General features: G+C 48.0%; 1 protein-coding gene across 2 annotated transcripts in view; it reads left to right on the top strand.

Moving 5' to 3' along the window:
• Positions 1-25,214, top strand: part of LOC138566955 (serine/threonine-protein kinase MRCK alpha-like) — a 2,642,347-nt gene that overhangs the window by 544,591 nt on the left and 2,072,542 nt on the right. For both annotated transcript variants that reach the window (XM_069644738.1, XM_069644739.1), the window contains exons 3-5: positions 6,658-6,741; positions 9,223-9,318; positions 10,667-10,815. In XM_069644738.1, coding sequence (XP_069500839.1) covers positions 6,658-6,741; positions 9,223-9,318; positions 10,667-10,815 — 329 coding nt within the window. The remainder of the gene's footprint in view (positions 1-6,657; positions 6,742-9,222; positions 9,319-10,666; positions 10,816-25,214) is intronic.

The following is a 25,214-nucleotide window of genomic DNA, read 5'->3' as shown; positions in this document are numbered from 1 at the left end:
TGTATGCAGATGATGTTACTATATTTGCGCTACCCAGAAGAGAACCTCCAATATATATTAGAAGTGATGAAGAGGTTTGCAAAATTATCAGGCATAGCAGTGAGCCCAAGTAAGTTCTGCATGTTCCCGTTGGGCAGGTATAGTGGGCTCCCTTAAGAGCATTTGCCAGTTCTACGGATACCGTGGGAGGTTAACACATTCAGATATCTGGGGGTAGATATATATCACATGGTAGAAGCTGACCATAAACATAACATAGAGAGAGCAGTCAAGAAATTGGAAAGTAGCATGAAGTTTTGGGTGAAGCTCCCCCTGGCAATGATGGGACGAGGGGCGATGCTCAAGATGGTGGCGCTGCCCACATTGTTGCACTTCTTCGCGAACATCCCATTCTAAATACCCAGGCAATGTTTTGTTAGGCTGAGTGGCATATGCTAGGAATTCTTATGGTACAGGATGAGGAACAGGGTAGCCCTGTGGAAATTACAAAATCCATACGAGAAAGGAGGCATTAAATTACCAAACTGGGAAGTTTACTACGTAGCGAGCCAACTACAATACGTAGCTAAATGGCTCTCAGATGAGCCTACCCTAGAACACAGGCTGTTTCAGACAGACTGCGCCCCATACTTTCTACAAGAGATGATATGGTTACCTAAATTGAAGTTGGAAGGCCGCCCGAGGATGATGAGCCTCGGTTGGGGGATGTGGCGGAGAGCGTGCCGGTTAATGGAAAAGCCATCTCTGTGCTCCCCACAGATCCCATTGGTCACAGTGGTGGGAAGAGAAAAGCAACTAAGGTTAATGATTAGGAAGCCTTGGGAACAGGTGGGGATAGCAACGATGGTGGGGGATGTTTGGCGGGGGGGGGGAGATACTGAATTTCGGGGAGCTGGTGGAACTAATGGGGCTGCATGTAGGGCAATATATGACGTATCATGGGGTGGTGCAACAAATTAAAGATACCTGCTCTGAAGTGGTGTTGGCGGAGGATCCGGATGCAGCTATAGATACGCTATATGACATAGCAGAAGGGGGAGATGAAACATCTAGATTGTATGAGATGATAATGTCCCAAGCGGGCAAGGAGGTGGTGCAAATCAGACTGGACTGGGAAGAAGTAGTAGGGGCCCTGATGAGTAGTGGGATGTAGGAAAGAGCACAAGGATCTCATAAAGTATTGAGAAATGCTAGGCTACAGCAGATACAATTGTACATAACTCACAGGGCATACCTGACGCCTCATAAGATAGCCAAATTTTAAAACGCTGGACGTCAAGTGTGCCCTAAATGTAATGAAGAAAATGCGGGAATGGTGCATATGTTTTGGGCGTGCTCATTGATAGAGAGATATTGGGGAGAAATAGCGCAAAAAAATGGAAGACAAAGGGATCCATATGAAGGAGGATACAGCATGGGCTTGCTTGATAGGTTTCTCCATACCACGTAAGCTTAAACATGTAAGCAAACTTAAAGACCTAGCATATGTCCTAGCAAAGAGAAGGATTGCGATGGGTTGGAAGGCATGTCATAGACTGAAAATGGAAACATGGTGGAAAGATCTGCAGAAGTGGGCGGAGGCAGAAACTGTGATATGGCAGGAAGCGTGTACAGGGGAGATGGAAGAAGCCGGAACCCCATTGGGCTGGAGGCAATTGATTGCTGAATTATTCGGGTCTTCGCATGATGGACCAAGTGGTAGAGACCCACTGAGTTCTGTCGAAGAGGAATCCCTACCGCAAGAGGGAGAGACTGGAAATAAAGGGGAGTAGGCTGGGGAGGGGGGAGGGAAGGGGAGATACAGTGAGCTTCACTATAGCAATGCAAGTTTATTTGTGATTGACATTATGCATCCACTGTAAGTTTGGTTTGAGTTGTGGTTTTTTGAATAAAATCAATAATTTTTTTTTTTTAAATTACGATAACGAATGAGACTCCTCCATGTTAACTACCTATGCGACGCCCAGCGGTCGGTGTTCAACTTCTTAGGACAAGTGGCATTCAGCCACACTAGATTGAGCAGTAACAGGTCTGTGATGCCCTTAGATGTTCGGGGCTGCCCGTGTGCTACACTGAACAGATCAACGTTTGTCTACCCTTCGCCGACAGGTGCAGGTAACCCACTGAAGCCTTTTTGTAATGGGTATTTCGGATTGCAATTATTTCCCATGAGCGCGGAATTCCCAGTAAGCGCAGGTCATAAGCTTGTCTTGATTAGGTCCCTTCCCTTTGTACACATCAACCATCGCTACTACCAATTCGATGGTTTGGAGGTGGGGGGGTCCTTTGGTTAGCTCCACCGGGTTTGGCAAAGACCCTGGTGGAGCGCCGAGAAGACAATCAAACTCTGCTATTTAGAGTAAGTGTCGTAACAACGTTTCCGTAGGTGAACCTGCAGAAGGATCATGAACAGTGGAGCAGGAGAAACACTGACACACGCTCCGTCTCTGACCCACGTTCGCAGGGTTGGCTTAACCAGCAAGGAGAAAGATATAACAGAGAGCTCTCTCACCCATGCCCCACTGTTGGGCAGGAGGGCCTTGATGGGGCCCCAGTTGGCAGGGAAGTCCTGAGTGGGGCGGCCGGGAGCTGAGGAAAAGCTTGCTGCTTTGGAAGGGCGTGTCCCCAGGTGGATGAAGCCTAGCATGCCGGGTGAGCTCTGAGCCAATGTGCAGCTGGGACTACTCGATGGGTGGGCGTCTTGGTCTGGCCGCCCACTACCATGGGTGAGAGATGGCCAGGTTTGCCGGTGCAGTAGGTGAGCCTCCCTTGTCTCCAGGTACCTAGAGCTTGGTCCCATGTGCCCTCCCTGATGACCTGCCGCCTCCATCCTTCCTCTCACCCCTCTAATGTTGGGTGGGGGATGAGTGGCTGCTGTGTGTTCAGGTGGTCCGGCAGTTGAGCAGCCTGCCTCTGTTGCCATGGGAAGCCTCCCATGCTGCCATAGATGGCGAGGGCTTCCCGGGCTGAGCGCCTGGAACCCTTTTTTTCTGTTTAAACCCTGAATGATCTTGGCTGACTTCCAAGTGGGGAAAAGTAGACTTGGCCAATGGGCCTTCTCACACGCAGGCGGTACGGGTAGCGCTGCCTCCCCTCCACCACACCCTCACCCTCTCCTTCACCAGCAGGTTGGGCCAACATCTGAAAGTTGCCAGTGACTCTTGGCGGTGGATCGCTTGCGCGCCGATCAACGGACCTAGCTGCGAGAGTTATTGTAAATTGCAGGACACATTGATCATCAACACTTCGAACTCACATTGTGGCCCTGGTTTCCTCCCAATGCTATGCCTGTCTGATGGTTGCTTGAACCTCAATCTCCTAGAGGCGTGGCTGCCGCTATCACAGGGACCCCCTTTCTCTTAGTCCCCCTAAAGTCAGAACCCTAATCAGCACTGTCGCAGGATCCCTGGTCCGGGCGCAGAGGCTTGTTGCCAGCCCGTCCTGTCCTCCCAGTTTCCCACCTCGTGGGGTCGGGATGGACAGACGTCTGGAGTGCTCCGGTGGGGGTGGCGGTGCCTTAAAACCTGACGCACCTCCCCACCTCAGGTCAGCTGTCTGTGGTGTCCCATGGCTGCCTGCGCCTGACGGCCCTGGAGCCCACGCAGGCTTTGGTGCAGATCGGGACAGCACAACTCCCACCCCCCCCTTCCCAAACAGCTCTAGACCTGAGGCCAGCCGCACGAGCTTCGGCTCTCCGAGTACGACCTTGGATCAGATATGGCGACCCACAACATTTAAGCCTATTACTAAGCGGATGAAAATAAACTAACCAGGATTCCCTCAATAACAGCGAGTGAAGAGGGAAGAGCTCAGCACTGAATCCCTGCCGGTCGTGGGAAATATGGCACACAGAAGACACTCCCCTGTGTCCCTTAGGGACCCAGGTCCTTCTTATCGAGGCTCACCCCACAGACGGTGTTAGGCCGGTAGCGGGCCCTGGTGTGCAGGGATCGGGTCTTCTCAGAGTCGGGTTGCTTGGGAATATAGCCCAAAGTAGATGGCAAACTCTAAGGCTAAATACGGGTGAAAGACCGATGGCAAACAAGTACCGTAAGTGAAAGTTGAAAAGAAGTTTCAAGAGGGTGCGAAATAGTTGCGAGTTCAACGGGCGGGGTCTGTTCAGAGGATTCAACATGACTGGCAGGTCGGTCGCTCAGAACAGCAGATCCCCCTCGTTGGAACGCTGCCTGGGCATACCCGGCGACTGCAGGTCGCATCTCTTCTGTGGTGGTGCAACATGACCGGCGCTGGGTCCTCTAGGAAGGCCCAGGGGGTCATGTGGCTCTCCAACCCGTAGAGTATTGCAGCCCCCTGGCAGTTTCGCTGTGGCCTCTGGGCCAAGGGAGATTTACTGCTGCGGCTTCCTCCGGCAACCCTTCTCGGGGGTCACCGTGGCAGCAACAGGGGACGGGTCCCCCTGCTCTCAGTGCAACTGACTGGGGTGGACTGTCCTCATTGTGCCTGACTGAGTTGCGCTGCCGGTCTGGAGATCCACGAAGGGTGCCAGGGGTCTGCAGTGATGTTGGTTACCCACCTGACCCACCTTGAAACACGGGCCAAGGAGTTGAACACATGTGCGAGTCAGAGGGCTGAACAAAACCCTGTGGTGCAATTAACCGGCCCAGCCCGTCGCGCTCGCTCTATTGGGGAGGTGAAGAGTGACATTAAAGTCCTTGCTGTCATTTGTACATTGGTACTGGCACCCTTATCGCCCCACATGGATGCTTTGATTACCTCATTTAATATCTGCTCCTCTGCTCATTTTTTGCATTGCCTTGACTTGAAGCCCTCTGATTGCCCCTCTTGTCTCACTTGGTGATTTTCCTAGGTCTATAGTCCTCTATGCTTCTATCATCACAGCCTAGTCTTCTAAGCATTCGTTTTTGTTTGGCAGCCAACAAGCTCCTTCTCAAACCTCTTCCTCGAAACAAGGGGAGGTGTGCCGTCAACACACCTATATCCTCTTGTCCATTATAATTCTATCTACGCTGTTTTCAGCATATCACATAAACTATATAATGAATCTCTTACCTAGGTCTGTGCTCTACTCGGCAGGCCACTATCAGCCCTCTACCAATAGATCTTAGCTGCCAGCTCTTCTAAATAAAGTCCAAAATATAATATCATGTTACTATTTGATGCATCATACCATTACTCTCTACCATCTAATCTAAATGTATATTAAAAACAAACAAAAAAGAGAAAATGGGACATAAAAAGGACAGTACAGATAAAAAGTAAAACTTAAAAGACAAAATGGGGAAAATGGAGAACGCTATACCAGTTTTTACATTTCAGTGCCAGGGGTTTGGGGATGGGGATCTGGAAAAAACAGGATTACTATCAAATAACAAAACACGGTTACTAGCCTGGTCTTCCATCGTCCTTCCGTCATTAACTGGTGCCAAAGGATCTTCTGCAAACTGGAACGGATACAATATCATAGTGGCTTTGCCAGTCTGGTGTAGTTATTTTGGGAATTGCGCAAACTCCTCCATTATGCCTCTGGTTGCACAAATGTAAGGTAATGCACTTCATAGGTGAGGTGGCTACCTCACTTGGACGTGCTCTGAAAATGTGATGTAAAGTGTTGGCTGTAAAGGGAAGAAGCATCTTACCCTCATATGCCCAATACTATACATTAACCTTGAGCAAAGCGTTCAGCATCTCTCATCACCCCTATGTATGATGGTCAATTATTGTATCATGTCCTGCCTCACAAGTGTCACCAAACCCATCTGTCACTTTCTGATCCGATTTCATTTTCCCTTCCCCTCATCCTATATACCTTTTGCAATTTGCTCTGACCCATGTTCACTCAGCAGTTCCTTCGCCTATCAAACCTTCCAAAACCCACCCCTTTCTTACCACATCCTCTCTTGTACACTCTACACATCCTTTGCATTGTTCCCTTTTGCCAATGTCCCATAGCAACTGCTAACCAGGGGCCCACATCAAGAGAAAATAAGGTGTCTATGTACGCCACAGTGGTGACCTGCAGAGCGGTCGCTTTCCACTCCCCCCCCCCCCCCCCTCCATCTCCCCCCCTCCGTCTGTTGGCTCTCAGTAGATCATATTGGTGCAGCTACATCCTGGGACAACAAATTATTTAATAATGAAACGATCCACTATTTCCCAAAACCTTTACTCTATCACTTTAGAGTTGACACTCCTAAATTTTAAGGCCATTCATGTAGTATGCATGAATTCAAAAAACTATCTGCTGCTTCTGCTCTGGCAGAGTCAGGATATCTCTTCTTGGCCTTCTCAGTGTGCCATATCTCCTCTTGTCGGTGCGTTGTGGCAGAATTCCTACAACTCTTTTGCTCGCTCGCTCCTTCTCAATCGTGCCTCCCGCTCCCTTTCGTTCGCTCCTCGGACTGACCCTGTAGTGGGCTGCAGCAGGCAGTCGGTGTGTGTAGAACCTAGACATATTGGCCTTTTAGAAGCCAGGTGTTGCATCCGGGAAATCTCCCAATAAACCATATTTGGTATACGTAATGCAGAATGCATGACCATCAACCTGTCAATTTCACACAGTTTGACTCTCTAATCGTTGATTCAGTCTCACAGCTCTAATACTCTGGCAAACAATCTCCCACTTTTTTCTTTCTCATTGTAGTAGCTATACTGAAATGCAATCTTTCTTTTCAACAGGTGGCAGTGGTGAAGCTCAAGAGTACAGAGAAGGTGTTTGCCATGAAGATCCTACACAAATGGGAGATGCTAAAAAGAGCAGAGGTAACCTGGAGCGTTACCCCTAATAAAGAATAGTTGATCAAGTGAATGACATACTCGGAATGCCTGGCTGTGTGAGAATATTGATTACATTTCCCGCCAACTATAAAACTATTGCATTTGGATGTGTTTTGGTTCCAAAAAAGTAGTAGGCTGGTTCATTGTTTGAAGTTTGCTAAAATAATAAGATTATTTTTCAACATTACATATTTTACAGGTTAATTTGGTCACAATATTCTATGCATGTAAAGGACCCATTGATTCCAGTAATGATCGGGTGACCATTTTGTTTGATCTCATATGATATCAGCAAGCCTATACAGAATGCACATCCAACTCATTGACTCATTGGGACCAGGGGAAGTGAACTGTGGGATCAATTTCTGAAATTTTATTTTCGGGGTTTGGTTTTCCACAACCTTTGCAGGAGGAGTGCATGGGAGGTTGGACATCCACCTGTGCACTATAGTTTTACTGTAATATTTCAGGGGGACAACATATGGCTTCCTTTCACACTCCCCTTATCCAAAGCTATTCAATTGTTAATCCACAGCAGGGATTTCACTATACTAAACTTCACCAAACTGGGATCTGCTTTTCTGGTTGTCCAACCTGTTAAACTTTTCACAACTTAAAATCACTTTGGATGCATGTAGAAGAAATGAGAGAAAAATGCTACCATCTGACATCGGGCCTGCTGACAGGGCAGTTTAAGCAGTGAAGAGCTAGTCTGCAAGCACTTGCATCTTTTTTTACCAGTATGCAGTACAACTGTAAACAGTCATTTAGACAGGTACAACCCAGAAGAGTCCAACCGCAATATTAGAACACATTTTATTTAACCCAAATGTGCTTCTCTTTGGGCCAAAACTCAAGTTGTCAGGTCAGCCTTTATTCAACAGTTCCACTAGTTCAAGGGTCTGCTTCCAAATTTCACAAGACCTGTGGGTACCTCGCTGGCACTGTGTGATTCTCTTTCTAAATGTGCTCTGGCATGTTGCCTCTTGGTGGTGGGATATGGCCTCCACTGATCCCACCTGTAGGTATTTCGGTTGTTGCTGTGTCTGCCATGAGTGGTTGGAGCAACTGGACTGGGTCTTCTACTTGCATACAGAGCCAACCAGGTTTGCAGACCCCAGTTTCCACAGAAGATGTATAGAGGGTGTTATCGCCTTCGTCCTCTAGGTTACTGATTTCTACCCCCTGAGCCTTCTCTGAACTCCTCTGGTCCTGGCCATCCTTGCTGCTGCACCAAATGCTCATTCCGTATTGTTTTGGGCAATGTTTGCTCTTATTTTCTTTCCTGCACTTATCACTGGGTTCTTCCTCTGGCTTCCCAACCTCCTCCTGTTTACCTCCTGCCTTGTCCTGAGGTTTCTTCCCTTCCACCTCCTCCTTGTTTCCTTTTACCACTTTTAGACACATTGTGATACCCCCCACCACTTCCTGTTCTTTCTCCAACCATATTTTGATGTCCCCCCCCCAACCCCTGTCTTCTGTCTGCGGCGCTCCCTTCTGGCTGACTCAAACCTCCTCCCCCTTTCTTCATGAATTGCCATCTTGCTCCAGACTGCAACAACAGTCATCTGGGTATGCTCACCCCACCATACTGGGATGTTTTAATTTATAATGCATCAGGTCTTCCCGTTGGGCCTGCCTGGACAATAGCGTTCTGCAGGTGTGGATCATGAATGATCTGCTAATGTGACTGGGTGCTTGGGAGCGGCCTGCTTCCCACAAGTGCAGCGCATATCTGATCTTGTAATCGAAGTGGCGCCAGGACCAGGGCTTTAAGAAGCCGGTCCACAAACCTAGATTGTCTACACATACATGCGCGAAGGGCAGTGGAGCCACATTTGCAGCTGGATGTGCGGTAAACATTTTCAGTGTTTCAAAGCTCTGATGCTTTCTAATGAGAGCAAGGTCCCCAGCTTGCTGATTCTAAGATGGGGATGGGATGCAATACTATGCGTGAGGTTGCAGCTGACATGGTGCTTAAAGGGGCTGTAGCACCTTTCCACAGAATCTGGCAGACCCCTGCCTCGTGACAGGGATTAAGTGGGGGTGACAGGAGATCCTCCCCATACAACCCTTGGGCCATCATCCACTAGCTTGGGGAGCTTACCAGGCCCCTTGGCCACACCACTAGAAGTACCCAAAAGACCAGGGACTTTGTCACAACATTGACTTACATGTCACTGTTGTTCAGGGGAAGAGTCTTGACTAGAATGCTGTCGGTGGCAGGTTTTTTATGTTTTGATAATCCTAAATGAATATAGACTACCTATGTCAAACTAGTAAAGATTAAGTCATGTAAGGTGATCAAAGTTCTTCTCACTGCAGAGATTATCCTATGAGGTTTACTGTTCAAATGTCTCTCCGGATTAGGTACATTGAGCTGCTTCCCTTTCAGAGGTTGTTGGGTTCTTATAAGGTAAAGTCGACAGTTGTTGTAATATTATTTCTTATTATATTCTTCTACAGACTGCTTGCTTTCGGGAGGAACGGGATGTATTGGTGAAAGGAGATAGTCAGTGGATTACCACACTTCACTACGCCTTCCAGGATGACCACTATCTGGTAAGGCACAGCTGCCCTCGTATGGCAGAGAAGAACCTATTCCATTGGTGTAAGTTGAAAAGCAGACACTGAAAATAATGGCGAGGATGGTTTGTCTGTTTAAAATATTACACTGAAAGCAGTCATCTTTTGTGTCCACAAAGAAAACCACAAAGATAAAACCTATTAGATATGTATGAGCTAATTTACGGGATGCTCTGTTGCAACATAAATGTTTTGGTGACCATTTTGTGTATACAATCAAAAGCTTTAATACTGTCTCATCCTATTTAATAAAATACCCATCAAGACATTTTAGGCTGCAAATCCTAAAATTTAGATTAAACCTGGTGCCAACACAAGAAATATTGGGATGCCAAAACAATTTCCCTCGGGAACAGAGACTTTGTCGCCACTGTCACAGACAAATAGAGACTTTAAAGCACTTGTGTATGCAGTGCCCTAGCCTGTGGACTTTGCGTATTCTCTTGCTGAACTTTATGCCCACAGAGCAAGATCTGTGGTGGAGGATCATAAACTGTAATGAACTGTCTGGCTATATGTACACTGGAGTTTTTAAAGGCCTGTGCAGTGGTTTAAAGAATTGGTTTTAGAATGTTGAGGATAGTCTGTAGGATGTGATTTTATTTCCTGTGTAATTAACTGTGGGGTTAATGAAATGTTATATTTTTAAATTGTTAGTGTTGATCTGTTAAAAGTACAATTTGTACTGTATGGTACAATACAATAATAATAATCTTTTGTGTCCATCAGTGACCCAAACTCAGGAGTCCTCTTCCTTGGTCAGTATCTCTGACTAGTATTCCCTTCTCTGGTCCTTTTCAGTGACCTATCCTCAGCAGTGTAGTTCCCCTCGTCTGTGTAAGTCGCCTATTGTGAACAGTGCCCCCTTCTGCCCTTAACTGGTGACCTATTCTGGACATGGTACTCCACTTGCTTTCCCCTGTCCATGGTCAATGCTGAGTTGGTTTCCTCTTCATGACTATTTGAGATGCTCATGAGTGTTGTGCAGATGTACGCAACTCTGCACCTGTCTTGCTTCCTTCGCAAGCAACAGTGCACATAGCCCTGTCTTCACATGATCCAGTTTTCCAAATTACTTACCTGGTGGGGTAGTGTATACCACTCTCACAGTATCTACAGCAGCATGCAGATGTTGCATGCTTACTACTTGAGAATTTTTTGATTAGGTCTGCCTGCATTTTGCATACTCTGCCCGATGGTGGCCTCAAATTTGTGCTCAGTGAAATGTAGTCTCAACTTGCGACCAATGGAAGCATGCCACATGCTGTGCTTTACGGTTATCTGTGATGTGATGCTTGTTGCAACCTATTTTATCCCCCTGCAGTACCTAGTGATGGATTATTATGTTGGTGGTGACCTCCTTACCCTCTTAAGCAAGTTTGAAGATCGGCTGCCTGAGGACATGGCCCGTTTCTACCTGGCAGAGATGGTTTTGGCGATTCACTCCATCCATGAACTTAACTACGTGCACAGGTATGTCTGTGATTTTGCTAGTGTGACTGTATTCATTACATATGGTGAACACCTTTAAGGAATATACTTTATTTTGTACTTCCAGGTGAAAATTGAGGCTTGAGCATGGATTGCTTCACCAAAGACTAGGCTGTAAACTGATTCTCAACATTGCTAGCTTAGTAGTATACTTGCCATTTGGATTCACAGTGCTTGCTTTCGAACAGCAAACCCAGTTAGATGCATTTTCTTTCATTTTCTTTTTTTAGTCCTCATTCACTTGTTTCACTGCAACATTTCTTATGCTTCTCTTCTCTGGATGCAAAAATCTACTTTCAAATACCAAAGGACCTGCTGAGGTTTGGTTTCCTCGATTTGATCTCCCAAAGCTGCGTTGCCTGGGAATCTTGTTGTAGTCACATGGCCAAAACCCCCCTTTTCACTTTTGTCTGACAATAACGGTCACCCCGCATGGTGTTTCCCTTCATCAAAGGCAATGTCAGAGTTGGGGAATTTCAGACAAAAGAAATGTAATCATGGCACTTTATTACTTGGCAAAGGCTTAGACCAATGTCATCCATGTTATATAAAAGATTGTCAACATTTCTTTGAATTCTTGGAAGAATCTCGTCTCTCATGCCGTAACTATTGAGGCCATTTATAATAAAAACCATTGCAACATCATAGTGGCAAATGTGTACCTTCTATATGTGTGGTGTCTGTTGTGTTTAGTAGAGGTAATTATCTAACTTCTTCCTCCTCTTCTGCCTCTCTGGAAAACGAGAAAAAGTCCATTGTTTGCCGAGGTGAAACCTACATATTGGAATGCCTGGTTTGAAAAGTTTCTTTTCCCCATAGTCTGTAGCAGTAAGACTTTTCTGCACTGCCAGTGCCTCTTCCAAAACGGGTGCCCACATGGAACAGAGTTGTAATCCCTCATGCAGTGCGGCTCTAGTTGAACAGGTTGCCAATCTGCCATTGTGTGGGTTCCTTTGTCATCAGTGTAGCGGGTAGAGGTCATCCTAGTGTTTGTAGGTTCACTGTGATCCTAAACTAGGAGCACTAGTTCTAAATTCTTCTGATGGAAATCCTGGATCCTGCTGACATTTCTACATTGATTTCATGTTTATGCCCATTTGAGACTCATTTTGCTTTGAGGTATGGGTTCTTGATATATAGGCCACCACCAAGGTTTTGGTGGGATTCTTTAGATGTGAATATGCCTCTTCCAAAAGGTTCACTGAAGCTCTGATCACCTTCACAAACCCTGACATTCCTACAGAGATTGGCAGAGCCTATTGGTACCCAGTCCCCATTCCTGAAAGCAATGATCAAGAATTGCAAAGATGCTCTTATGTGACCACCGATCCTGGAAAGGTTGCAGATGGTAAAGCCTAAAAGTTAGTGAAGTTCCTGCCGGTCTACTCACCTCATCAACCCATTGCATAACATTTATACAGAAGGGACCAATAGGAGCCTGATGGTAACAGGCAGGAATCGCACAAATAATGACAAATCAACTCTGCGAAACAGATCTGAAATTGGGAAAGCCTATGGGTATCTGATTCTCCTGTCAGGAATTTTCATTTTGCCTGCGCAACAGTCCGACACCATGGCATCTGGACTACATCATGAGTGGACACTCGATGGCAATCGATGGGACAAGATAGTGTAAAATATAGAGGTGCACTTTCTAAAGCCCAAGTAGTTGACATATTTATGGTGGGACTTCAGAGCTTGAGAAGTGCATTTTCTGGGACTTGTTCATTTAGATATTTTTGTTATGCTTCAAAACTTAGAAATCGAATATGTTGTCATTTCCATGCATTTCTGTATTTATAGCTGTCATTTCTGCATCCATATCTGCCTTGCACCAAGGAGGAATAGTCTGCCCTGATGTCCAGGCTACTTTTTTTGGATGTTGACTGCAGTTCATGCACATCTTAAAATATTATGCCCAGCAGGGGGTTGGAGCATTGCTTTCAGTAGCTTGCAATAAGGTCATGGGAGTTTGTAAAGGCTAGCTGCGAGAAATGTCTTAAACCCACCTCTCTTTAAATAAGAGGTTCCAGACAGAGGATATACTTGCCTATTGTTTGCAGGGCACTCTTTTGCTTTACACCAGGTATTTTCACCAAATGCAAGCCTAGCACATTGGAAGCAAAGCCCCTCTGTCCATTGTATTAGCCAATTCTACCTTGCCTTTGTTTCTTTCCAAAAGGGACAGGACTATGCATGACTATCAGTGCGATCCAAACATGAACATTAATAAAGTAGATTGGAGGAAATCATCCAAACCTTTAGCACAAGAACTTCTACTTTTGCCGTGCCAGATTTGGATTTGAATCCACACCAACAGTCGCATGGAATCCCTGTATATATCACCATCAAAACTCTAACAGTGTGTGTGTTGCTTTACTCAACTTATTAGAAGCAGGTCACACCTAAGCCATATGCTCTTGTTGGGGCTTAAGTCTGCCCATTTCCTTTTCACTTTATTTATTTTTCTCTCTTCCCCGTAGGAAAATTTTCAGCACTTCTAGCAAATGTGTCCAAGAATGGGATCCCTCCCCACAGGAAGCACTGGGGTTTTACTCTAGATCCTAAACTGTGGAGCAATACACCAGCAGCAGCTATATGGTATTGTGATTGTACCCATTCAATCAGCTTTGACCTTGGATTAATTAATAATGTTAACCATTTTGCAAACCCTGTCAACTCTGTAGTAAGTGACACAAGGCCAGAAAGGACGGGAACCCATCTCAGCTGGGGGGGTGGGAGGCCTACCACTGAGCAATCCAGAGCCAGTCCCACCCCCTCATGTGGACAATGGCAGCAGACAGCACCCCCCCACATCAATTACTGCTTCATTTCCCCCATTGAGCCAGTATGTTGGTCTGAAGACCATTGTCTCCAGCTTTGCATCATGTCTTGCATACTAGCCAGGGTCTTTTTAGTTTCCAGAAACCGAAGGATAAGCAAGAAAATCGGTATCACTGCCCCACATGCGTACAAGAGGGGAAAAGCCACAAAAAAGAACCACAGCCTCACAGAAACACAACTGCAGCAGTGTACTGCCAGGAGAGACAGCAGCTGCAACCGCGCACAGGCCGAGGGAAAACCCACATCGTGGAACTGTCAGTCTGCAGACGAGCTTGTGCAACCAGTCATCAGTCCACTTGACCACCAGGGACTTAAAGGTGAAACGGAACCATCCTCCCTCGGACTTAACTGGATACCCCACAGGAACGGTCCCCGAGAACACAGACTTGGACTTCTTACGCTGCCAACTTTGGTACACAGCGTGCATGCACGAGTAAGTGGGCAGAGCTTTAGCCCCCCTTTGTGTTCTTCTGAGTCAGATTGGCTGGAGAAAGCTGTCCAATCCTCACCTCGAGGGGGGGTAGGAGGGGCAGGAAGTAGGACGCATGGGTTTTTCAGGTGAGATCAGGGATGGAGGATGACCAAGAGACCAGCAGGAGGTCAGACGGGCAGCTTCTGGAGGAGTTTTGTGGAGTATGTGAAGTACTGGCTTAACAGTGCAAGTGGCTCTGCAGTGTGAGTGTGTGTTTGTGTGGTACGTGAGCAGATACGTTAGTGTAAGAAGTTAATGTGAATTGAATGATACAGGGTGAAAGGGTTTGAGTAGTGTGGAGGAGGGGGGGGGAGTAGTGTGGCGGGAGGTGGTGAAGGAGTGACAGGAGGAGGAGATGTAACATCAAAGGGTGGAGGCAAATGTGAGGGGTCAGAAATGGGAAATGGACACAAGGTTGCTGTATTCTTGGTTAAATAATTTTTTATTAAATAAAAATGGGTTTGGAAAACGCCTCTCTAGCCCTATTCTAAAGAGGAACTTCCCTACCTAGAAACTAAAACTAAGGATCCGTCTGTGTCAGGATGTCCGTAACTGAAAAGCCTTCCTTGTGCCCAAAACCACCTATCCTGACCCCCATACTATAAACAAAACTGCAGAGAGTCCAAGGAAATGTCTTTAACTTGATGTTGGAGAAAGTGTTCAAAACCAAAAGTATAAGAATAGCGCCAATGAAAATGTTCTCCAAGGTAAAGACCCTTGGATCCAGAGGGTGGTTCCCTGCCCGGATTCTTAAACAGGATGGTAAAAATGTCTGTTTAGCCAACAGTTCCTTTGCGTCTTCTCAAGAGTCACAAAGTTATGTTTAAGCAAATAGTTCTGTAACAGTCTTTCTGTAGAGGTTCTTGTAACTCCGCAGATGACCTGGTATACTCCCCTGCCAGGAATCTTTATACAATTTTCAGCTGCCTGGTGTACCCCCTGCTAGGACTTTTCTTTAGGGGTTTCAGATCACCTGGTGTACTCTCCTGCCAGGAATCTTGATACAACTTCAACTGCCTGGTATACTCGCCTGCCAGGACTTCTTATGTGTTTCACTGTTCCTCGATATACCACAATAGCATATACCATGTGGTGCTTGGTACATCTATCTGTGTTAATATTTGCTCCAACGTATTTGCTCAAGACCTCTCCCCCACATTGGCTTCTCATGCATCTGTATTTGATTGGGGTTTGCCTTCATACTTTGCCTTGTCTGCATTCAAACATTCTTCTTATTGGGTGTTGACTTTGTACTTTACCTTCATTGCATTCAAACAAACCTTGCTTTTGTATATTTTCTGCATTAGCACTCTTGTACCATTCAATCACCTTTTTAAAAAAAAAATTATAAAACTATTTATTGGTTTTTCCACCAACCGATAAAAACGTTCAAACCTTTGTAACCACAGGTCAAATAATATTCTGTTCAAAGCACGTGTCCCTCTCGTCCCCACACTCTTCCCCTGCCCCATCTTTCCTCCCACCATTCCATTCCCAAAATCTGACATTCCCCACATTCCTACATCCCTCTTCCCCAAGATCCCTTACATTCACTCCTCGTCCACAAGAGCCTATCCCATCTCCAACCATTCCACCCAAATCTTTTGAAATTTCTGGGGGGCATCCCCTTTCTCTGTATACCCATTTCTCAAGCTATGCTTAATAGTCAATTTCCTTCAGTCGCCGGAAACTAGGATGTGTGGGGGGTACCCCATTCCTTTGCCAGCCTCTTTTCATCCAGTGTCAAAGCCGTCCGGAGCAGTGATTTTTCTCTGGCACTAAAGCCTTATTTCACCCCGACACGTTCAGCAAGATCAGTTTGGCACAATCGGGGATCACTTCCCCCACCAACCCTTCCATTTTCCCTCTCACTTTATCCCAGAAGGACATTACCATGGGGTGCTCCCAGCCCATGTGAAATAAAGATCCCTTTCCCCCCTTGCACTTCAAACATAGGGAGGGGTTGGGGGGTGTCATCTGGCCGGCCCATTTGATGCAAGTAGTCCCTACTGTAATAGAATGTGCAACACCTTGTACTGTATTAGGCGTACCATTACTGTAATACTCTCCTCCCTTGGCGATCCAAGAACCTCCATCCAGTCTTCTTCCTCCATACTTCCCAGGTTACCTTCCCAAGAATCTCGCAATTTTGTTAGAGGTTTAGTATTAAAGCTGTTTAACATCTGATACAATTGCCCGATTCCCTTTAACTTGATTTCACCTTCCATTAGGTTAGCCTCTAGAGGCGACCTGTCTGGTAGGTCCAATGTTTCCCTTCCCTCCCGGGACAGTGCGTGATGCAACCGAATGGATGTGTACCTATCCCTTTCTATCAGACCATAGCCTTCTTGCAACTGCCGAAAGGACGCAAGTTGGTTTTGTTAGACTATATGTGCTACCCGTGTGATACCTTTTTCGTGCCACTTCCGTTGTAGGCCTAATTTCAGGACTTCTGGCAAGTCTGCATTGCACCATAGGTGCCTCCATGGTTACTATCCCTCCTTTAAGGCCGCTCTCCTGACCTCTAGCACACTGACCCAAGCACCAGGGAGCCCATGTTCTACCCTACCTCCATAGCTCACCTGTAGGGGTGGGTTAGCACCCATCCTGCCTAATTCCCAAGCTGTGTGGTCTACTGCCCCCCTCCAATAACCACTAATTGATCACTAGTAATTGAGATGCCCAGTAATAATGTTGCACATTTGGGGCTCCCAATCCTCCATTCCACACCGACCTGCACAGCAGCAACATTGCTATTCTTCGGCCCTCACCTCCCCATATAATCTCCCTTTGAAGCCCCTCGATCCTAAAAACCCTGGAGAGAACCCATATAGGGGCATTTTGGGAACATATAGCAGCCTCTGCAACTCCATCATTTTGAACAGATTTGCTCACCCTGCCAAGGACAGTGGGAGCATTGTCAAGTGTTTCGCATCATTCTGTAGCCTGTCTAGTACTGGGTCCAGATTGTTCTTACGGTATTGCACGCTCTCTACTCCCACTTTAATGCCCAAGTATTTAAAGTAGGACCGTTCTGTCACAAGGGGGCATCTCTCTGGACTTGCTTCATACCCCCTCATTAACCAGCAACATAATCGATTTCTCCCAGTTAATTCTGAGCCCACTGACCTCCCCGAAATCCCGTTCGATCTCTCACTCTAGGTCTGGTAACTTTGGGATCCCTCATAGATAAGAATGTCCTCTCTATACGAGATGCAGTCTTCTCCCCGGCCCCCAGGCTTCTCGAACCCCTTGCACCCTGGGATATGATTGTATTTGCGGCGCCAAGTGCTCCATGGCCAGCAGGAAAAGCAGTGGCGACAGCGGGCAGCCCTGTCTTGTCCCCCCGTTGAAGCGGCAAGCTACCTGAAATCCATCCATTCACTTTAACCCTTGCTGCTGGGTCTTTATACAACAATTTGACCCACCCCACGAATCTGGGCCCAAACCTGAATTTGTCCACTACCGCCCATAAGTATTCTCACCCCAGTGGAGTCCAATTCTTTTTCTGCATCTATCGCCATGACCGTGTGTAGACCCTTTGGACTGAGGTTGCATCCAGCGCATTGCACAGGCAACTGATATTCATTCTGGTTGCCCTAAAGCCGCATTGATCCGGGTGTATTAGTTCTCCCATCAGTGGTAACATTTTATTGGCTGGAGCTTTCACTAGAACCTTTGCTTTCCCATTTCTCAGCGAATTGGGTGGTATGCGCCACATTGATCCGCTGGTCTACCTTATTTATGTATCACTACCACCATGGCCTGATGGAGGCCCACTGGCAACATTGCCTCCTCCAAACCCCCCAGGAACATCTGCCAGCCCTTGCCCCACTAGCCTCCAAAACTCAGCTGGGAATCTGTTCAGCCCCAGCGATTTGCCCACCTGTAGCTGCGACATAGCCGCTTGGATCTCCTCCAGGGTAGGATCAAGCTCCAACCTTTCTCTCTGTTCCTGGCTCAGTCTGGTCAAGGTTGTTTCTTCTATGGATTACAAAATCCTTGCTCTTATCTCCGGATGCGGCCTTCCATTGAGCCCCTGATAAGTTTTCGAACGCTTCTGCTATCTCCTTGTCTTCTCTCGCTATGTGTCCTCCCGGCTACCTGATTTCCCTCACCCACCTTGCTTCTTCATCTTGTTTGTCTAGCCATGCCAATAAAGGGCCCCATTTTCTCCAGTATCCAATATTCTCACCTGCTTGGCCCAGTATGCTGCCCGTGCCTCCTGACGTGTTCACCGTTCTGTAGTGACCCATCGCTTTAGATAGTTCCCTCCCACTCTGTGTGTGAACTAATGTGCTTGGCCTCAGCCTGTTCCACCTCTCTTCGGAGCTGGTCCCCCTGTTAAAAAAATATTCCTCTGATTCCACTTGAACTGCGTCCACAATCTTCACTTCTTTCAAGTAAAACACGTTGATGCCACCCTCCACTCTGCACCCTACCTTTTATCTGAACCTTCATTGGGGAGTGGTCCGATACCCCTCTCTGGAGATACTGTGCCCGAGACCGCCCTGATGGCCAATTCGCCAGGCAGAAACATGTATTCGAATGGATTGTCTCCTCCAACGTATTCCACATCTTTGACCTGTAATGTCCACAGCTGTGCTGCTAAGGATATTTTTCAGCAGAGGGCGTCCTGCGTCGGGGTCGATGTCCCACGAGGGCCTCAGTTGAGGGTGATGTCACCGGATGTTATAAATAGGACGCACGGAGCCCGTAGCCTCAGTTCTGTTTTTTCCGCAAACGTGTTTGCTTCGAGAACTCCTCTGACTCCGTGATCTGGGTTTAAGACATGCCAGGACTGGAAGTCCAAAATGTCGATAACGGACCTGCACGGCATCTGCTTGTGGTGTCTGGGTGAAAGTCATGATACCGATGACTGCTCTAAGTGCCAGTCGTTGACTGCCAAGGCCTTGCGGGAGCGTAAGGGGAAGTTACAGGTAGGTTGGGTTTCTAAACCTCAAAAGTCTCAAAAAACGACGGGTATTTCCACCGACGATTCGAGGGTTGACTCTTCGTCAGGAGTCGTCCCGGGCATCCCGATCCCGGAGTGGATCTCGCCACTCGTCCTCGTCTCTGCACTCCCGGAAGCGGTGCACCGGTCGCCTTCCTCATCGGATGATGGCTCTGCGAGGAAAGTGGCTTGTCCCACTAAATCCTCGACTCCTGAGGAATGGGAGGCATTCAGGGAGCAAATGCTGGCGATTTTTCAATCCCAGGGCACAGTTCGGTCTGTGCCTTCGTAAGAAGACAGCAGGGAACAGTCTCGGTCCGATGCTCGTGTGCCTTCGGGCTTGGGCACTCGGCGCGATAAACATCGGGAACCGTCGAGGTCCTGTTCGGACAAGGCTCCGGTGGATTGCCAGAGACGTGCCAGATCCAGGTCTCGGTCTTCGTCCCCAGCGAAAACCGCAGAAATCTGGAAAGGGCTCGAGGTTGGCATCTAAACAGCCGGCGCCATGTCAGAGTGCGGCTGTCGGAGCTTTGCCTTTGATCCATTCCTCTGAGCCTTCAGCGCCATTGTCGACGCTGAAGCGGTCGGCGCCTTCGGGGCAGTTTGGCTGGAATTTGCCAGTGGAGGCCCCTGGTACTGTGGATCCTCAGAGAAAGGCTTTATCCAGGACCGTGAGGCCTGTTGTGGACTCCAGGGCCGCTCCTGTCCCTAGGAAGGAGTTTTCATTCTCTGCATGATATTTATGAGGATGAGGAGCAGATATGGAGTTTGAGCCTGTTAAAACTCATGAGGCTCCTGACATGGTCTTTTCTGAAGACAGTCAGTTGGATGAGTTGCGTCAGTGGTTGCATGAAGCCAGTGGCCTTGACACATCTCCTGAGGTGGAGTTTGGTAAGCCAGAGCCTGGGGCTCATGCTGAATCTTCCTATAGGTTGATGTCTAGAGTTAGAGTATCTCGGGTGGTCCGGTCCTCCGGTTGCATTTGATCAGGATGACCTGACTGATATTTTGGATCAGGGTCTGTCCACTGACCCAGTGTTGCCTTTTCATTTGGCATTGCAAAATAGGGTGGCATCTACTTGGCAGAACCCAGAGGCTCTTCCGGCGGTCAACAAGTCGTTAACGAAGAAATACCACCCATCCAGTAGTGACCCCAGCTACCTATCCACTCACCCCACTCCCGAGAGTTTGGTGGTCCAGGCGGCTACAGCCACCTCGAGGCAGGCGGTGTACCCTACCATCCCTCCTAATGGGGACGACAAACTCTTCGATGGTTGGGCACGCAAGGTATTTTCTGCTGGGAGTATGGCACTGAAGTCACCCAACTCCACTTGTGCCTTGGCAAGGTTTTCACACTCACTGTGGAATTGTCTCTCTGGAGGCTGAGCATATCCCCGAGGGGGAAGAAAGGGCTGGGTTCCTTGCTCTTGTGCAGGATTGCAAAGATGCCATGTGTGAATCCCTTCAGTCTGGGTTGGACACGGCTGATGGTGTTAGCCGATCCATGGCTGCGAGCACCGTGATGCGCAGGTTTGCGTGGTTGCGGAAGTCTGGTTTTGCTTCTGAACATGCCCTTTGATGGCTCTCATTTGTTTGGCAGCAAGGCTGACGAGAGCCTTGAGAGGTTGCAGACCTCCAAAGCTGCTGCTAAATCTTTGGGCGCAGCTGTGCATCAACCTCTGCCTTTTAGTCCTAGGGGACAACACTGGAGGAGGGTACCTTTCGTTATTACTCCTCTTTTGGTAGAACAAGAGGAGCCGCTAATCAAAGGGGCCACCGAAAAGGTACCCGTGGTGGACGGGGAAATAGAGGTGCCAAAGCCGCTCAGGCAGCTGCCTCTTTGCCTTCAGGCGCTGCCACAGCCGCTCCAAAATAGCTATGAAGCCATGTTCCATTGTTCGCCGGTTGGGGGCAGACTGTCTCAGCATCTCGAAGAATGGTGAGCTATTACTTAGGATGCGTGGGTTCTGGATACAATGGCCCACGGCTACTGCCTTCCCTTCCTAAAGCAGCCTCACGACAATCCACAGGGTAATCTCTTTGAAGCTTCCAGATCCGATCCATGTGCAGGAAGTATTGACCCTGCTGGAGAAGAGCGCTATAGAACTGGTGCCTGTGGCAGAGTGGAACAATGGATGGTATTCCCCCATATTTTTTGATTCCAAAGAAAGACTGGGGACTGAGACCCATCTTGGACTTGCGTTGGTTGAACAAGTTCCTCTGGAAGGACAAGTTCAAGATGGTCACTCTTTCTCAGGTCCTTCAGGCCCTTCGACTTCAGGATTGGTTGGTGTCTCTGGACCTACAGGATGCTTATTTTCATGTGCCGATTCATCCAAAGCACAGTAAATACCTGAGGTTTGCGGCTGGCAACTCACACTTTCAGTTTCGGTTCCTCCCATTCGGATTGACTTCCGCCCAAGGGTCTTCACCAAGCTAATGGTGGTGTTGTCACCATATCTCAGGCGAGTGGGGTGGGAGGACGGGGGTTCACGTCTACCCCTACCTGGACGACTGGTTCATCCGAGCGCGTTCTCCTAAAACAAGCTTTGGATCATCTCGGCCTCACCTGCCGCTCCCTTCACAAGCTGGGCTTCTCCCTCAATTTCAATAAGTCGCATATGACCCCTTCCCAACAGCTCCAGTACATCAAGGCTGTGTTGGGCACGTCCTTGGCGAAGTGCTCCCCTCCAAGGTGAGGGCTCATCACATTGTACAGATGGTCAAAACATTTCAATGTCCCCAGAGTCTTTTCCGGCTTTCGATTTCTTAAGGTTGCTAGGCCTCATGGCATCCTGCATTTTTCTGGTGCCAGAGGCCAGACTGAGGATGAGATTCCTTCAATGGGTTCTCAAGATGCAGTGGTCGCAATTCTCAGACAAGATGTCGGATCCCGTTCCGATTCCACTCTCGGTCTTGCAGGATCTTCTGTGGTGGGCCAGTGAAGAGAATCTGATGAAGGAGCAGCCGTTTTGGCAACCGTGGCCGGAGGTGACGGTGGTGATGGACGCTTCTCTCACAGGATGGGGGAGCTCATGCCAAAGCGCTGACTGCCAGTGGTTGTTGGTCTCCGTCGGAGTCCAAACTCCACATCAACCTGTTGGAGCTGAGGGCCTGTGAGTGAATTGCAGGCACTTTCATCTAAGCCACCCTTTACTGTGTTCCACAAGGATAGGGTTGTACTGGGGGTCCGTCCGTCCTTCCTACCCAAGGTAGTGTCTGGTTTCAACTGAGCCAGAAAGTGGTGCTTCCTGCTTTCTATCCTCCCCCTCATCCTTGCAAGGAAGAGGAGAGACTCCATAGGTTGGACCCTAGGATAGCTTTGAGATTTTATATCTCTAGGATGTCTAGGGTCCGAGTGGACGACCAGCTATTTGTGGGGTACACTGGACACCGATTGGGCCAGGCTGTTACCAAACGGACCTTGTCCAGGTGGATTATCCTCACCATTACTGAATACTACAGATTGGCGGGCAAGGACCCTCCTGAGGGATTGCGAGCTCACTCCACTAAGGGCGTGGCTACATCCACAGCCCTGCATAAAAAATATTTGTGATGCAGCAATGTGGTCTTTCATCCACACCTTTTTTCAGACATTACTCCCTGGATACACTCCATGGTCAGGATTTGGCCTTTGGTAAAGCTGTGCTTTAGTCTGCCATCTGATTGGGTATTCTAAATTCTTCACCCTCCTCCATCACTGATACTGCTTTGGTAGTCTGTCTAAGATGTGGAGTACGGTGGAGGACACAATCCATGTTACTTACAACTGGTAACGTTCTTTCGACTGGATGGTCCTCCCAACGTATTCCACATCACCCTCCCAGCCTGCCCCTCGGAAGAATTTCCTATGTTATTGCGGCTTGCGTTCCTGCAAGGCTATGTGCAGTCAAGCAGGCGTTCTGTACGAGCATGTCACACGTTATGGAGGAAAAAACATAAACTGAGGCTATGGGCGCCGTGCGTCCTAGTTAATACACCCTTGAGGGACTTCGACCCGACGCAGGATGCCCTCTGCCGAAAGATTTCTGAAGCAGCACAGCTGTGGACATTACATGTCAAAGATGTGGAATATACGTTGGAGGAGCATCCAGTCGAAAGAACGTTACCAGTTGGTAAGTAACTTGTTCATCTATCCGTGATAGGGCTGAGTGTGCGTTCCAATAAAAAGAGAAGCCCTTCTCAACTGGGTGTTGGTCCCGCCATATATCTCTCAGACCTGCAGCCTCCATAAATGTTCTAAGTTTGGTGTAGGAAAGACCCCACCCCTTGGTACTGTAACCAGTCCACTACGGCTTCACTGTTTTGTTGAAGTCCCCACCCCCTACCAGTGTGCTGTCCCCCTCACCCGTAGTTTGCTAACCGGGTTAGAACTTTCTCCAGCGTATCCCCCTGAAGCACCGGAGCCGTGTACGCGCAGATGAGGCATATCGAGTCTTGCAATTCCAGAGCATATGGGGATTTGGGTTGGCTCCCGCCCCCCCCCCCATCCTCTCCCGCACTCCCAGAACTGGAACAATAAATTGATATTGACCTGTATGAACCCCCCTACAGTCCTCCCCTCCCAAATCGAAGCATCTGTCGCCCCAGAACAAAAAATAAGACTTTGATCATCCCATACCGCCATCGATCCAGAACTTGGTCTCTGATCGAGTTTTACCCTATTTCCAGTATGTGGAGGGTATGCGGGCAGAGGCCTTTTCTGTAGTCCTAGTTCAGAAAGGCCATCACTTCCTCCCAGTCCGTTGCAAACTTCGCTTGAGTTCCATGTAATGTGTAGGACATCCACTCTAGTGCTGTGAAATTCCAGATTTTAAAGTACCCATCATACACCGTTGGTGGGTCCTTAGCCTTCCATGTCTGCGCTATGGCCAAGAGTGCCGAGAGTGACAGGATCACCTATGCTTTCTTGATAGGTTTTACCCATTCGTTCCACCCTGGTGCGTGCAGGCCTAGTATCCCCTCCCTGGGCCCTCTATGGGAATATGTTCGAAAAATCATGTGCCGGTGTTGATCTATTTGATTCCAAAAGGTTTGCAGTTTACTGCATCCCCGCCAGATGTGGAGCCAGTCCCCAAACCCGCCACAGTCCCGCCAGCACATCCCTGTCGAATTGGGGTAAATCTTTTTCAGTTTTGAAGTGGAGTAGTGCCACTGCGTCATTAACTTGTACCAACATTCCCTGATCTGTATTGCTTGGGTGAGTTTTGGGATGTTGTGCCAGATTCCCTCCGAATCTTCCTCCGTGATGGGTTCCCCAAGTGTCTCCTCCCATGCCCTCATGTATTTGGTACATGTAGTGGTTGTGGTGCGTTTTGCATCAAGGCTTATTTTGTAGATGTTAGATCTGAGGCGTTTGTCCCCTGAGTCTGTTGTAAGAAATCTTTCGAATGGGGTTAGGGATCTGGTTGCCCCCGCCCTTGTCTGGGGATCCATTAGCCAGTGGCGCAGTTGAAGGTATTGTATTCCGTCTGTTTCTGCTAAGCCCAGTTCCTCCTTGCACTTAGGGAATGAGTTTGTCTGGGCCTTGGAACATATTTGGTATAGCCCGCATCCTTCCATTTCCTAAACGTGCCCTTGGGAATCCCTGGAGAGAATTGGGGGGTTACCCCAAATCGGCTTACACGTAGAAGGGAAGGTGGTGAATTGTTTTGCCCATGCTAACCAGTCTCAGTGTTGCTCTACTAATGTGGTGATGTCTGATTTGTGCATATTGTGCGTTCAGAGGTCTTTGTGTAACCATAGGACTTCCCCCAGTGGGGCACCCACTACTGCCTGATCCATCTGTTGCCATATCTTCCCGGAATCCCTGGATAGCCAGTCTTTAATTAGTAAAGTTCGAAGATCAGGCATGCCTAGCCCTCCATTCTTGGTCGCCAGCTAAAGTGTTTTCATCGCTACCTCTTCCATATATGCTCTAATGTGTTTATATATGGCGGGGAAAAACGATTCCGGCACCGCGATGGGGAGTGCTTGGAAGAGGTATAATAACTTAGGAAGGACCATCATTTTGATGATGTTGATTCTGCCTATCCAGGAAGTAGACAAAGGCCACCAGGAGTGGAATTGTTTTATAAGTTGTTCTATCTGAGGGGGGTAGTTGGCGTTGTA

This window comes from Ambystoma mexicanum, chromosome 2p (assembly GCF_040938575.1).
Source record: "Ambystoma mexicanum isolate Mex_15411 chromosome 2p, UKY_AmexF1_1, whole genome shotgun sequence".
In the NCBI taxonomy this organism is placed as follows: Eukaryota; Metazoa; Chordata; class Amphibia; order Caudata; family Ambystomatidae; genus Ambystoma; species Ambystoma mexicanum.
Note: the sequence above shows the minus strand (reverse complement) of the source record. Positions and strands in the feature narration are given on the sequence as shown.